General features: G+C 31.6%; 1 protein-coding gene across 1 annotated transcript in view; it reads left to right on the forward strand.

Annotated features, from left to right (window-relative positions):
• Positions 1-16,933, forward strand: part of CALCRL (calcitonin receptor like receptor) — a 115,798-nt gene that overhangs the window by 69,643 nt on the left and 29,222 nt on the right. Inside the window, exons 5-8 of the mRNA XM_044669722.1 lie at positions 2,225-2,366; positions 3,805-3,915; positions 4,086-4,198; positions 5,501-5,592. Of these exons, the coding sequence (XP_044525657.1) occupies positions 2,225-2,366; positions 3,805-3,915; positions 4,086-4,198; positions 5,501-5,592 (458 nt within the window). The remainder of the gene's footprint in view (positions 1-2,224; positions 2,367-3,804; positions 3,916-4,085; positions 4,199-5,500; positions 5,593-16,933) is intronic.

Raw genomic sequence — 16,933 nt, forward strand, 5'->3', positions numbered from 1 at the left:
ATATCAGATTGCCAGCTTTTGAATGAAATGCAGTCCAGGGCCAAAGGTTACCTGTTTTAAAACTTTATTTTCTATGGTTTTTGCTTTGTTTATATGTATAATTATTATCTTACTTTATTTGATACTATTCCTCTTACAAGCAAATTAGTAGACAGTCTCTTATTTGATTAACTCCATGAGAAAAATACATGAGAGAAAAATATTGCCTCCCACATTATTAGCAGGGGAGTTATCATATTGTATTTCTAAGGCAAATCGCCCTACCTCTCCAAAGAAACACAACCAATTAAAATTTAAAAATAAATGAATGAATGAAAATACAAAATTATTCAAAGAAAAAAAATCCAGCCTCTCTTGTGGACATTCCAGAAGTAGTACAATACTATAATGTAGCTGAATGAAACTGCTACAGCAAAAGGAAGTAACTACTCAGTCTTCCGAGAATCTTTCAGATTTGTAGAATATGTAGGTGGATTATCCTCTCTTGCTCCACTCAACTTAGTCATCTACTGTTGTGGAAATGTCATCAACATAACTAACTAATCATGTTTTTGTGACCCCGTCTTTAAAATGAGAAGACTGAACAAGATGGCAACTGAGGATTTAGTCTGGTTCTGAAATTATCTGAAGGCAATTCAGTTTACCATATCTTTTTCCTATTTGGTTTGTGGTTCAACTTGAGCTTATTTATACTATTTGTCTTAGATGTATATACTGATGGACATGCTCAATAGGTTATCCATTTGAATGTATGTTATAATTTAGGTAACAGATATTCTTATTTCCTTTGCCTTTCCTATAAGGATGTTCACTTTTTCAAATTATTACAGATTCACAGATTAACTCATTCCATATAATTCAGGGACAAAACCCCAAATAAGATATGCCTACTTTTAGAAGGAATTGGTTTGATTTGATTTTTGACTACTGATTAATACAGCCTAATTGCCAATCCCTTCTAAAGCAATGATATCCCATTTTTAAAAGAAGAGTTTGGATAAGGTCATTCTGGAAGGATAGAGAAAATTGTGAAAGTAAATAATGAGACAGTAATGATATTTATTGAAAAAAACGTTATCCTAGGGATCATATGATTAGCAAAGTAAAAAGAAAATCATGTAGATCTAAAAGTTTTTGGTGACATTCAATTAAGAATGAAGGTTCAGGGGCAGCTGGGTAGCTCAGTGGAATTGAGAGTCAGGCCTAGAGACAGGAGGTCCTAGGTTCAAATCCAGCCTCAGACACTTCCCAGCTGTGTGACCCTGGGCAAGTCACTTGACCCCCATTGCCCACCCTTACCACTCTTCCACCAAGGAGCCAATACACAGAAGTTAAGGGTTTAAAAAAAAAGAAAGAAATGTGATATATATATATATATATATATATATAAAATTATATAAAATTAAAAAATTAAAAAGAAAAGCAAAATTGAAGACTACAAAGGAGATAAGTATAACACAAATATAATGCTTGCATTTTTAAAACAATTTAAATATTTGATGTAGTATAAGAGTTTGAATAGAAAAGTAGTCTTGAAATTAGGAAGATCCAGGGGCTAGTCAACTTTCTGAAATAAATATCTGAAAAAGTCCTCTTCACCATTAGTAGGAAGGAGTTTTCTCACATTAGAGTTCCCCATAACTGATGAAATCAGGTGTCAAATCCCTATAATTGTCCACATAAGTTTTTTCATGAATTCTACCTTTATCAAGAAATTTAAACCCTCAGTGACTCCAAACAGTGAAGTAAGACTATATATTGCAGGATAAATTCTAATATGCAATTACTAACAAAATCAACGATATTTAAGGTTTGCAAAATGCTTTACAAATAATATTACATTTTATCTCACTACAACTCTGGGAACTAGATGCTTTTATTACCTCCATTTTGCTGATCAATAAAATGAGGTAGACAGAGGTAAAGTGATTTGCCTAGAGTCCCACAATTAGTAAGCATTTGAGGCCAGATATGAACACAGATCATCCTGACTCTTAAGTGCTGTGCTGTACCATTGTGTTACCTTGTAGGCTCTCCTATGGAAGGTTTCTCTGACAATGAAATCAAAGGTCAGGTTAATGGAAAAAAAACATATTTGCCATGCAAATACACATGTACATATGTATGTATGCATGTATTATTCAAAATGAAATGGCAAAATCCTACATTAACAAAGGTTCAATGGTAATAACTATTTATGAAGTTTCTTCTTTGATTTTTTTAGCCTTTCATCATGGCAGAACCTGAAGGGGGTCAGAATTTTTCTGGAGAAACCACTCAGTTGGGCGTAACTCGAAATAAGATTATGACAGCCCAGTATGAATGCTACCAAAAAATCATGCAAGAACCTATTCACAGGACAGAAGGTAAACATTTTAATCTTACATTGACAAATGACCTCAAGGAGTAGCCTTACAACTTTTAGTTCTTGAAAGAGAAATGTTAATGAGCTTATTTTTTAAAAAATATTTTCTTGGTAATTGTGCAAGTTTTTGTTTTTACTTATAAAGATTGCTTATGTTTTGGGTACATTATTTCATAACTTCAATCAATAATTGATTTCACTTACATGGATATTCTCTTCAATGGGGCAGACTTTGGCCTTACATCTCATGGTCCTTTGGCCAGTCTTCTATAAAGCTTCCTCTGGAATGCTTAATTTGCCATGGATCCCAGATCAACACTGTCGTGAGCTTCATCAACTAAAAAATGTGGAAAACAAAAAAATATATATGCTTGCAAATGTGGACTTTTCCAAAATATACAGCACAATTTAAAAATTAATCTGCATTATTAATACTTTTCATATCATTGTATTAAATTTGGACAATTAAAAACAATAAATCAAACCCTGATTTATAAAATATAAATTTTCACACTGAAAATTTAACAATAAGCCCTTGTGAGCCTTACTAAGCTAGATACATCACACCCCTGCCTACAATCCTTTTAACAGTCTATTTCCATAACACAAAGATAGTATAACTATTAAATGCTCTGATACTATGTCAAAACTGTTTTCTGAAATAAGATCACATATTTTAAATGTAGAAAGAATTTTTTAAATCATCTAGTCAAATCCTCAGTTTTACAGTGCTATAAAATTAAGCCTCCATGAAGTTAAATGTCATGTCCAGATTCATATAGACCAAAGGAAATAAAGACTAGAGTTAAAATTTACTACACTAAGCTTTTTATTCCTCCATTTTTTTCCTGTTATTAGATAGTCACCTTCTATAATATGTCAAATAGAAATTGTTTTCCCAGAGGAAAAGACAGTAATAAGAAAATAAGTTGAAACTGACTTATATGAGACAATTCTTTACAATTTTTCTGGCTTTCAGTGACCAGACATTCTCCTGGTTTTCATAGAAAGCTAGGTTATTAACGGAACTATATTATTTTCTTTTAAAAGAGTCAAGGACTATTATTCTTGGACTTAAACCTAAAATAAAATAAAACACTTTATTTCATTTATTGGAAAGGTAATTTGCTTAAAGTTTGTTACTGTGTTTGCTTTTTAGTCAACCTCTACCTCTTGAAAAATCCATGTTTATGAATATTAGTGGCACCTCACACTATAATGCCCTCTGGAGTTGTTCCCCCAACTCCACTGATCAACTGGGTTCTTAGAGTTGCCCAGGTGCTACTTCCCTCTAATGGCTTTATTAAATAAACAAAATAATCCTGAGAAAATAAATCTGAGATTAGGAACAATTTCTATGATTTTAAACCCTTTCCAGCCTATATACTTATAACATTTTTTGACAATTGCCCTAAATTAATCTATGATTCATTCCTTAGGACCTTACTGCAACAGGACCTGGGATGGCTGGCTGTGTTGGAACGATGTTGCTGCAGGAACTGAATCAATGCAACACTGTCCTGACTATTTTCAGGATTTTGACCCTTCTGGTAAAAAATAAAATAAAATTGAGATCTTTATCAACTGCCTCTAATTGTATCTGTATGTTGTATATTCACGTGGCCAAGTATGTATATACATATACATATACATAACAGATTAACTCTTATTATGAAAATAAAGACTGCTTCACCGTAGTTATCATTTGTTTCATTCACAGAAAAAGTTACCAAAATATGTGACCCAAATGGAAACTGGTTTAAACACCCAGAGAGTAACAGGACCTGGACAAATTATACCCGATGCAATATCCATACCCATTTGAAAGTAAAGGTATGTAACACAGAGAAGAATGATCAATTAGTATATGTTTGACTATAGCAATATATTGGTTCCCCAGCTCTCTGCTCCCATATATGATTTATTTGTAATCTCCTTTAGAACTACAGTTTTAAGAAAGGAAAAAAGCATTTCCATACATAGAGTACATCATCATGAAATCATTTTTATAATTTGATTTCTATCAATAGGAATATAGAAGGAAAATAGAATAAATGTTTATAAAGTCTACCTCATGATCACAAAACTTTTCCCCTTTGGAAGTCTTCAAACAAAGGTTAAATGGCCACTTCTCAGTTGTGTTATCATGGGGATCCCTTTCAAGCATGTGTTGGACTAGTGGGGCCAATGAGATCCCTTCTGACTCTTAAATTCTATGATTTTGTGAATGAGATAGACTGCCAAAGTAGTGTTGAATTGTATTGTCATAGAGATTCAGAAAGTCTATGTTATTGAACAGGTGGAATTGTGGTAGATTGTCAATGGGCCATATCTGTGGTTACATTTAATGCAGAAAGAAAAAAAAACAAAAATAAAAACAAACAAAAATAAATGTTACTCCCATTCTTGGAATATATTTGCTTCTCATCTCTACCTGTAATTACAATCCTTTGTATCTTTTAAGCCTCACTTCACATGATACCCCTTACTAAAAGCTTTTCCTCTCTTCATTTTCCTTAAATTGCCATGTATATACTTGTTTATGTGCCCATGGTAGCTCAGTAGAAAGCAAGCTTTTTGAGGGAAGTAACTTATTATTTTGCCCTGACACCTAGCTCAGTACTTTATGTACAGAGCAAGCAATTTATAAATACTTTGGCATTGGATCAAAATATAATGGGGAAAATCCTAACAGAAATATTTTTTATTGTCTCCTGACATTGGATAAATGAAATTCTTTATGTTTATGTATAAAAATATTTTGGTGTCTAACATGAAACTTTGATACTTTGAATTCATTCAATAAAAAAGTGTGATTTTTGTATAAATATTGATGAATGGAGCATGAAATGAACCTTTAAAATTAAACAAATGTTTAATGTTATTGCAGTTATAAAATGTCAATATCTTATCATGTAGTAGAAACATTTATTTGATTTTTACAGGATTGCTTTGAATTATAAGACTCCATGATCTGTAAGGTCACATACTTTATATTTATTGATTTATTCATTTAAATTAAAATTTACAGGCATATAACAAATATTATAAATTGTATTTTGTCCAGACTATTTTAATTTGAAATACAATACTATTTCTCCTTTTAATATGTGTTTTTTTTCCCACAAATTACAGACAGCATTGAATTTGTTTTATCTTACCATCATTGGACATGGCTTATCTATTGCATCACTGCTGATCTCTCTTGTAATATTCTTTTATTTCAAGTAAGTAAAGATGTAGTCTCTGTGTTCTCTCCAGGGTAATATAATCATATAATTATTCTTAGTTGAAATATAACTGTGCTATTCTTGTGTTGGAAAAAAAAGAAAATGTATAGATATTTAGGTGTTGTCAAAAGAGAAAAAATGTTTTTACATTTGAAGTTTAAAAGAATTCATGGGTCATACTGATGGAGTTCCTTAAGTGACCAAGTCTGATGATGGGTAAATTAATAGCCTTTTAAAATAATTTCATTTTTGACATCAAAGATAATCCAGATAGCTTTAATTTTATCTAAGTTTTCAGCTATTTTATTGTTTTTGTTTAGAACTATACTTTTTTTTAAATTTTTTTAAATATATTTTTAAACCCTTGACTTCTGTGTATTAGTTCCTTGGTGGAAGAGTGGTAAGGGTAGGCAATGGGGGTCAAGTGACTTGCCCAGGGTCACACAGCTGGGAAAGTGTCTGAGGCCAGATTTGAACCCAGGACCTCCCGTCTCTAGGCCTGGCTCTCAATCCACTGAGCTACCCAGCTGCTCCAAGAACTATACTTTTTAAAGACACAGACTTTTCAAATCTACTTTCTTCTTCATTAAAGCATCTTAAAACAGAAGTGCTATCTAATAATGGAAAAGTGAGAATAGCTACATATATGTATATGTATACGTATGTGTGTGTGACTTTTTTATTTGGTGATCTTTTTTATTGTTTGTAGCATTTCCATGGTATATGTTAGTAACAGTTTTAAGGCATGTATAATTAAAAAATCATTTGTTAGGTGCCCATTATATGCCAAGAACTGTGCAGACAAATAGAAAAATCAAGACAGTTCTCAAGGAGATCATATACTAATTGGTATAAACATGTAAAAGAGAGTTCAGCGTCAGAGCATATAAAATGGCCCAGAGATGCTAAGGATGGAGCAGCAAGGTCTAGAGATCCTTAGGGTACATTAGTAAACCAGATAATTGCGGGGGGTTGGAAGGCACAGAGTCAGGGCAAATATTAAAACTCTGAGCAATTTAGGAAACTTTGGTTTTCTCGAGTTAATCCGGAAAACCTGCTTTTCATCCCTCTGCTTCTTCTTTAGGCTTTCCTATTCCTGAGCTTTAACATTTTCAGCAAATTATTTGGTGAACAAGAGATCGTTTTTCTAGTTTGAGTACCACTAACTGGCTATATATCTTCCAGGAACACATTTTTATTCTCTGGTACTGAGTTTTCCAATCTAAAAAAAATGTCAGACATAGGCTAGATGATTGCTAACTCCCAATTACAAAACTCAACAAGATGAGTTTAACAGCTTACATTCTGTTAAAGAGAAGTCCTAAAGCGAAGCAAATTGATATAATAGAATATATATTTAAAGTGTGATTGACTCATAGAGTACCAATAGGACAGCCTCTTTACATCTAAATGTTCATTTTCCTTTTCTGTAAAATGTCATCGGGGGATTAGATAAACTCTGTGGGCTTTTGCAACTCTAAGTCAAAGAGTCCTATGATCTAAGGTCTATATTATGTTTAACTGAGGATTAACCAGTGGATCAACCATCTCTTTGCCTCTGAGACTTGTGGAGTGATGTAGGATATGAGAAGGGGGAGAGGATTGCAGTAAGCTATATATTTTAATCATCATTTTTACGAGCTTGCAACATTAGTTTAGATAGCATCTACCTACATTATTACGAAGTAGGCATGAAAAAAGTATTGGAAAATAGGATTCAAGAATAAAGAATTAGGGAGGGCAGTGCTTAAAATGCATAAAAGCCTCATGACAATACATCGTGAATACATTATTTAAAAAATAGGAGGCTTGGGACATGACAAGCACCAAATTATATCACAAAAACTGAAACCGATCATATTTTAAGAGAGGAAATTACTCATTTATAGTGTTGGAATTATTCCTAAATCAGCCTTCTATTTAGATAACCAACTAGAGCAAATGTGAAGATTGACATAAAAGTAGAACAGATAAAATACTATTGAAATATGCAGTGTATAATTAAAATAATTTGAACTTGATCAATTTAAAGAACCCCATGACAACAAATAGGCAATAAGTGGAAGAAACGCCATTGACCCAAATTACCACCCAAAATGGTTAAAAATATTCAGTATAAATAATTTACCATTGCAAGTAATCTGAAAGATCCTACAAGAGGAAATTCAGAAGAATGGATAAAGAGTTAGTCTTAAAGGCAGGAAGATCTTACTTCAAGTGTAAATAACCTCTATTTGCTTTAGTTTCCTCATCTGTAAAAGGTAAATAATACTAGCTAGCACCTTTCTTCTAGGATTATTGTGAAGATGAAACAAGATAATAATTGAAAGTCTTTGGCATAGTACTAGCACATAGTAAGCACTACATAAATTTAGCTATTATTAACTTATTGAAAATTTAAGCTTCTTTCTCACTGTAAATACTGGTTAATTTGTTCAAAAACTTTTCCCCCTCTAAACAAATTAAACTGACAGTTTTTTAAATGACAGTCCTTCATATCTTCATTATCTAATTAAAATGGAAAATGGCCCATATTCTGACCTCCTCTAAAAATTTCCTGAACAAAATCTTAAGGCAGGTTTATCTTAATATTTCTATTTTGCTAACTAAATAAAGCTTACAATAAAATTCATTAAGTTTTCTGAAATGTTCATGGTTTGGAAAAAAATAATGGAATTTAAAAACATTAAAGAAAAGTAAATGCTCCATATATCTTAGATACTTTAATGTGATACAATTGAATAAAACTTCCACTTTATGTGACTTTATTTCTACGAAAATAAATCTACATTTGAAAATATAAACCTTCTGGAAGAACAAGATGCCTAAATATGTCAAAATGAAGTCCTCTGAATTCCTGTTGCAGGTTTCAAATCACATACTGTTTTGTATGATTTAATTTGAAGTCCTTTATATAACCACTGCATTTTAAACACTATTTTATTTAAGAGACCTTTAGAAAATATAACAAAGGGTTCATGATGGAAAACCAATTATAATTGCTGCAAAGAATGAAAGAGTCATTACCTCAGAGCTTTAAATCAAGTTATTGAGTGATGCTATGTAGGTGTAATTTTTGCAACAACAAAAGATGAATATTTACTCAAAATATTGTATTTGTTAAACAAACAAATCCTATGACTTGTAAGAAATTTTCTATTTGTCTCACAGGATTTTGTCCTTAGTCTAGTCCCCTTCAACAAGTTTCCAAGTAGCTTGAATAGAGCCATAAAAAGCTTGCCTTATCACATTTGTGGATGACTAAAAGCTAAAAATGATCATTAATAAAATGGAAGTGTCATAATACAAAAAATTTTAGGATCCTAAAATGATGAAGCAAAGCCAAAAATAAAATGCAATTTTATTGTAATGTCCTACACCTTGTTAGAAGAAATCAATATTTTTAAATAAAGAATAAGGGTGATGTCTTTTAACTGCAATTCACAATAATCATCATATGAATGTACCTTCAAGCTCTACGAATCCAAAAAAAAAAGGGAAAGAAAACTCAGACCAAGAGAGGTAATACTTTTCTCATATTCCTTATTAATTAGAGCACATTTTTGGACTCTGCAGCATGAAATCAACATTGATAAATGGTTGCACATTTAGAAAAGGGTTATTAGGATGCCAAAATGTCTACACATAATGTTTCGTGAGGAACCCAAATTGTTTAGCCTAAAAAAGATAGAATAAACATGAGAGTTCTTTTCAAGTACTTGAAGGGGAAGAATAGAAATATCTTGATATGCTGCAGAACAAAAAATCAGTTCCAATGGGCAAAATTTACAGAAAGGAAGATTTTGCTTTAGGATAAGTAAGAATTTATAATGAGAACTATCGAAAATTTGAATGGAACCCTTTGAGACATAGTGAGTTCCCTGACACATATTTAGCCAAGCACTATATTCTGGCTCTTAGAGACTTTGTCTCTTACATTAGGTTAAGTTAAAGTGCAAAAGAATCTATCTCTAGAGTTATCTCTTACTTATTGTGATTAGTCTTTCTGTAAATTATTTTTATTCTCTTAATAAATACAGTAAAATAATAAACCACAAACTATCATTGACTTACAACTTCTATGGTGAATTGTAATTTTTACTTGTAAAATAGGAATAAGCAGAATGAATCCTATATATCAGGGGTTGGCAACCTTTTTTGGCCGTGAGAGCCATAAACGCCACATTTTTTAAAATGTAATTTCGTGAGAGCCATACAGTGCTCACAGTGTGAGCTCCTGTAACAGCGCCTGAAAAAAAATTGACTTTATGGTTCCTGCAGAAAGAGCCATATTTGGCCCTCAAAAGAGCCAGATATGGCTTGAGAGCCATACGTTGCCAACCCCTGCTATATATAAAAGGTTTACACAGGGTCTAAAGTTACTCACTCGTCTTGTTCATTTAGTTATACATTTTCCTCTAATTTAATTTTATCATTTTGAGCCTTGGTGGAATCTAGGGACATATTGATATATTTCTCATTAATTAACATTTAGTGAATGCTTCAGCATATAACACAGTTAGTTAAGTAAACTTGTAGAATTCATTTCAACAAATGTTATTTTTAAAGCACTGGAGAAATCACTTTTCCCAATAGTAGTAAGTTATATATTTTATATTTTAAGAAACTTAATCTCCTAGGATTAAATAAATGTCAAAGTTAATAGATATGTATTTATTCACATTAAAATAAATATAAAAATAGAAATTAATTCATAATATTTCTTCTTTGAAAAGTTTTCAGGAGAGTGACCTCTAATCTTAGTAGTAACTAGAGTTGACATCTTTTTTATTTCTGAGAACAATTCCACACAATTAGTTCACTCTGGATAACAACCAAGGCCTCATCAGTAGAATCCCCTTCTTCACCAGAAAAAGGAAGTTACAATAGATTTATGAAGATAGTATCTCAAGCATCACTTATTGTTTTCTCCAGCAGTAAGAAAACAATCTATCCTGTCTCTCTAGACATCGTTTTTAACAATATAAATTTATTCATCTTAACATTCTCTTTATGTTTCTTCATAAAATAGGTTATGTTAGATCTAACTAGGACAGTTTCTCCTTACTTTTATTTCTTTATTCAACAGTTTATCTCACAAAGCTCCATAGATTAAAATTAAATTCATATATCATCCCTGACTATATAAGGAGACATAGTATATAAAATAAATTATAACTGTTAACTCTTTTAGTTTTTTTTCCCTCTCCAAAGATACAGTTAATTTTTGTAGGAGAGAGGTTTTGGAAAAAAGATCATACTAGGGATTACTTTAGTAAATAATTTGATTTGTTAAAAATAGTAATAATTGATGAGTTAATGCTACTTTTAAGGCTTTTCTTCCCAATATGTTTAAATGCATATTTTAAAGAACATTCATTTCAAAAATAGAATAGCTCTTTCTCTATCAATTGACATACAGCTCCCTTTCTAAAAAACAATGGGTTTAGAATTAATACCTCATGTATTATATTAATTTTTTAAAAAAACTATATATTTTTTCCTTGGTTGAAATTAATGGGTGAACATCAGTGTGATTTTGTGAGTACAAGGGCAGTTGGTGTGGTTATAAATATATATGAGCCACAATCCAGCCTATAATACCAACTAATTCTGTGACACACACAAGTCACTGCTACAAGTCTCAGTGTACTCACATATAAATTGGGGATAATTATACATGTACTACTTTGTTGTAAGGAAAGTACTTGTAAAATTCCACCTTTCTGCACCCCCCCCAAGGAAAGACAGAAATGTGAGTTATGATAACTTTTAGGTGAATGCATTTAGGTAAAAATATGGAAACCCAATTCTAAAGCAGAATTTCCTGGTAGCAAGAGTTTGTTTATTTGTTTCTTCCAGGTTTTCCTTATTTGCTGACTTGTCCAAAGAGCTAGCATATGAATTTGAAAACAGATGAATAACAGAATAACAGAAAAACCTCTTTCCTTCCACCATTCTCCTTATATTTTTTTAATTTAAAAATTTGGAGAATGGCAGTTTTTAAAAATCTCAAACCAAGAGAACATCACGTTTTAAAACAAATGTATCTCCTCTTCAATTCCAAGTATTCTGTGAATATGTTATGGAAAACATTATACACATCCCTTGAGGCCCAGTGCTCTGCTCCAGCTACATAGGCAAAAGGCATTGAAGCCAATGGGAGTCTTGCCAACAGGAGGAATATGGATCTTGGCCCCTAAATGGGAGAATAATAAAGGTTGTGAACTAATTATATTGTCTCTGCTGATGCTTCAATTGTTCATTCTCTTTACTGAATTAAAATAATAAGAATCTTTCCATGGTGATCTTGGCAGCTTCTGCTGTAGGTTTTATCTGATAGGACCTTTTAAAAGACCACAGCAACCATGCTGATTCTTTCATATAGGAATGCATAAATACACGTTCATTTATTCATTCATGAGCCATTCCTTAAACAAGAATTGTGCACAGTGTACACACACACACACACACACACACACACACACACACACACAGAGGTCTGACATTATCACCAGTATTGTCATACACCAGAGAATGATAAAATTGTAGGAGACCTCAAAAATCATCCTGTTTGCCTCTAGTATTTTACTGCTGAAGAAACTGAGATTGAGGAAGACCATAAGACCAAAGAATCATAGATTTAGACCTGGAAGGAACCTGAAATTTTATCTAACTAATTTGCTTCATTCTGTAAGTGAGAAAAATTAGGCAGTGAAAAGTTTAGTGACCCTAAATCACAGAACAGTATATACCAGTGCCAAAATTTTCACCTTAGGTCTTTGATTCCAAATCAAGTGCTCTTTTTTCTATAACACTCTCTCAGAGAAATGCTTTCTTCTCAGAAAAAATGATTTCTCCACAATCACACAGTTATTTGCTGATAAAAAACAAATAGAATTTGGGTCTTGTCACTCCCAAGTGTAGGACTACTTTTATTGTTTGAATATCATTCTCAGAATTCTGTAACTAACATTTTTTAAATGGTACGGAGAAACAAGTGCATACTTTTGTTCTAATCATCACAAAATAATAGGTCAAAAAAAGGAATTTAAGCAATTAGGATCAATTTCTCTTACGTCATCTACAATAATTGATTAAGTTCAACAAATTGTTTTTATAATGTTCTTTTTCATATTCATCAAAAACATTATTTTTATATATGGTAAATAGTATCAATATTTAGAATTGTGAGATTTTATATGAATCAGTTAAATCCCTGTTATCATTGTCTGACTATATAGCAAATATAAGATATAGCTAATTTTTAGAGATAAATGCCGCTATTCACAATATTGGGGAACAGTTTTACTACTAACTACCCCTTACCATTTTCTAAAGGAGAATTATAAAATGTACAACTCAAATACCTTAAAATTAGCAAAAGAGATTTCATTCAACAAATGGAATGATTTTCATTATTGAAAAAATATTGAATATTGTTCAATAAACACTACAGAAAATTTTTAAAAATTAATCTCAAGTTATATATCATGATCAAAAGAAATGTAAAAGGTAGAAAGAAGGGGTAAATACTGGGATAAACAATATGAAGGAAGATAAACAGAGATAATCTGTGTTTGTCATGTACCAGAAGAAAGAACTCTTATTCCTCAAATTCTAATTCTGTTTTAAAAGCCATGTGTTTTCAACAACATTGACGTAGCTTTGACATGTAAATAGAATGAGGCAGCATGGTATAGCAGATATGGCAGCAGACAAGAAATCATACAAACCTATGATCAAAATCTATTTCACATATTAACTGTGTGTCACTGGGAAAATCCCTTCCATTCTCTGTCTCATTTTCTTCATATGTAAAGTGAAAGAATTTGATTTAATGGCTTCTGAGGTTTCTTGCCGTACTAGATCTATCATCCTTTATGCTCCTTACATTGGAATTTCACCTACGTTAATTTGTTGAGAAAGAATCATGACTTGAACTGCATAGCAACAATTCTTCACTTTAAAGAAGAAAATGAAATAATATACTGTATAAATAACAAGTAATTACTTTGGAATAGGATTATTTTTAAAATTTTCCTATATGATGGTGATTATATCAGCTTTATTTCCAAGCTCACTGTGGTGGGAAATGAATTTACACAAGTGAAAAAATAGAATACTTTCCTATATCTATTACATATTCTTTCATTATAAATATCTATATCTATGGTTACCAATAGTGAAAAATAAGTATGCTCTTAGTGATTTCGATATCTTCCTGGATCATAACCCCTGATTTCTTCATTGGTAAGGTTATTCTCGTTACTAATTCTGATCATGATCTGCCCATACTTCTTCCTGTAATACAAGTTGAAAGGGTCCCACAAACCAAAACTCCAGCCTATTTTTGACAATGATGTCAGCAAGTGAACCTTCACCCATTAAAATTTCTGTGAGGGGAGCAAAGGTACACATTACCTTTCAAAGGAGTAATTACCAATTTATGGATATAATTATTAAGAAGCATCAATCAGACCTAAATCTAGCTCAATTCCATTTCACTGATTATTCATTTTTCTTACTTCTAAAACCAAGCAAAAGCAGTCTTCTCTTTCATGTCATGATTCTTTAAAAATCCTGAAGACACTTTCCATGACCCATCAATATCCTTCTGGCCAAATTTCCTCCTTCTTTAAATAGTCTAAGACCCTTCACTTAACCCTAATATGACAGGCTGTAACTTTAGCACTATCTTGATTGGTTACTTCACTGGGCCCCCAGTCTCATAAATTAGAGTTTTGCTTTCAACAAATTAGACCATCCCATTCATGACTGTATATCTTTTATCATTTTTGTCCATGTTACTCCATAAATTCTTTACAAAGAATTTAACCAACAAAAGAGAAAAAAGCTTTTATATCTTTTTAATATCACATAAGTATAAACTTATAGGTATATACATTTAGAACTATACTTAGACCCTACAAAATGTGGAGCCCATCTATTATGATTTGCAGAACCAGGTCCTTTCTCTAATTGTATACTTCATTAATGATTTTCCTTGTACCAATTGTTTTGTAGATATAATTGTTAAAATTTGTCAGACTATGAATGTCCATGGATCTTTCCAATATCCTTTTGGCTAACCTACTATTTTGATTCTACAGAGAATGTAGTGTACGTTGACTCATAAGACAAGTCTTTGTCCTAAAATGTGGTCCCCAGAACTGAACATGATCTTCAGAAAATGATTTAATTAGGACATAGTACTAACTCCTCATCTGGGAACTTTTTAGCCCAGCCTAGGATAACATTTTGTTTTGTTTTGTTTTGCTTTTTGTTTCCAAATCACATCAGTGACTAATAAAGAAACCAAATCACTTTTAAGTGGACCATCATCCAGCACACCATTCCTTTTAGCAGTTAAAAATTTGATTTTTTAACCCAAGCAGAATTTTGCATGTATCTCTATTTTTATGATTTAAGTTTAGATCACAACTCTATCCTCACACCATTTAACTAGAAGCCTTCATGATCATCTAATATGCATTCAATAGCTATCCTTCTGAGCTTTGTACCATCCACACATTTAACATGGATTTCTTTTTTACCTTCACCCAAGTTACTGATAAAAACACAATAATAAAAACACATAAACAGCACAGAGCTAAGGATAGACCCTTGGGGCAGTTGACAAGAGCTAGTTCTTTTTAAGTTGTCATAAAATCAATAATGACTGCTTTTTAAGTCTGGTCTTTCACCTTGTTCATATCTAAGCCAATGTGGCCCACATTTCTCTATCTTGTCTACAAATATATCATAAAAGATCCTGTGAAATGCTTCATTGAAATCTAGGTATACTAAACCTGCCAGACTATTTGCTTTGTCAAAAGAGCAAATGAAGTTAGTCTGACATGACCTGTTATTGATTAAACCCTGTAGATTTTTAATAATAACTGCTTCCTTTTATAAATTTTCAAAAAACTGTCACTTTAATCATGTGTTATATAATTTACAAAGGGAAAGAAATCAAACTTAGCAAAACCCAGCTTTTTCCTAATATTGGAAATTGGCATAGAATCTAACCATCCACCTATCTTTCATTGTTCTTCATATTTCAAAAATTGTAGACATAATGGGAAGGCATATTGTCAGTTTTTTTAGTATCTTAGCATGTTGTCAAATAGAACATATTCATAGCAGATGGGTACTCTCCTTATCTTTTCATTTATCTTTGAGATCAACCTACTGTAAACATTTTTGGTTTATCCTTGCCAGTCCCAAAAGCATTCTTGAAAGAGAAATAGAACCAAAATGAGAACTGAATATTTTTTCTTTTTTACTGTCATTCATTATAATTATCTATTCCAGCTTGAGCTTTGCAACTATCCCTTCTTTGTTCTTTCTCTTGAAACAAATACAGTTTTAAAGTACTTTTTTTATTTATCACCAACATAAGCTTATTCTGAGCAATGAATACTTGGGACACTATACTTTAAATAAATTTTTCTAGCACAATTTATTAGTAAAGCTATTAATCACCAGGAAATGGGATCCAAGACTCCTCAGAAACCAAGGATACCATCTGGGATTTAAAAGAGCATTCTTACAGTAAGCAAAGTGGAACAAATTAAAATGACATAATCTTAAGACGTGTACAATTTTTTTTCTACTAAATTTCATCTACTTGGTTCCATTTTAGATATTTATTTTCAACAAACCAGTGGATTACTTTCTGCAATACAAATTACAAACCATACATACTTTCTCATCCTTTGCAGGGTTTGCCTATATGTTCTCATATGTCTTCTCTAAATACTATTTAATTTATTTTTAGCTGTTTTTGTACATTCAAATATTTCATAGACATAAATGCAGCATTTGGGCTTCTTTTTCCTAATTCTAATTACATGATTAACTAACTTTCTTCACAATAACATGGAGTGCCTGGGTATTATTTCTCACACCAATTCTTATGTATGTGTCATTTCTGGCAACACACTAGAGACTACTAATACTCATCATGTCTAGTAATCAAATCTAGATCTTTCTTGAATTTTATAAAGTATCCTTCTTTAATAGGATAATACCGAAGACATGGATTTTTATATTGACTAGCTATTGTTGATTATTTGACATTTGTTGATTATTTGATTAAGTGAAATTCAATTAAATGATTATTTAATAATGACAATCACACATAATCACTCTTTTAAAAAATAGTTGGAATAAATAGATCTTTTTTTTTTGTGAAACCTAGTTAGACAAAGAAGAATAATGTTAAGCAGGTCTATTTTCATGGTTTCTAAATGTAGATTTCTGAGGAGCGTTCTGAGACTATCTTTTGAAGTTATAAGACTTGATTTCAAATTTTGATTCTTCCATTGACTAC

The sequence above is a fragment of the Gracilinanus agilis genome, chromosome 3 (assembly GCF_016433145.1).
Source record: "Gracilinanus agilis isolate LMUSP501 chromosome 3, AgileGrace, whole genome shotgun sequence".
NCBI classification, from domain to species: Eukaryota; Metazoa; Chordata; class Mammalia; order Didelphimorphia; family Didelphidae; genus Gracilinanus; species Gracilinanus agilis.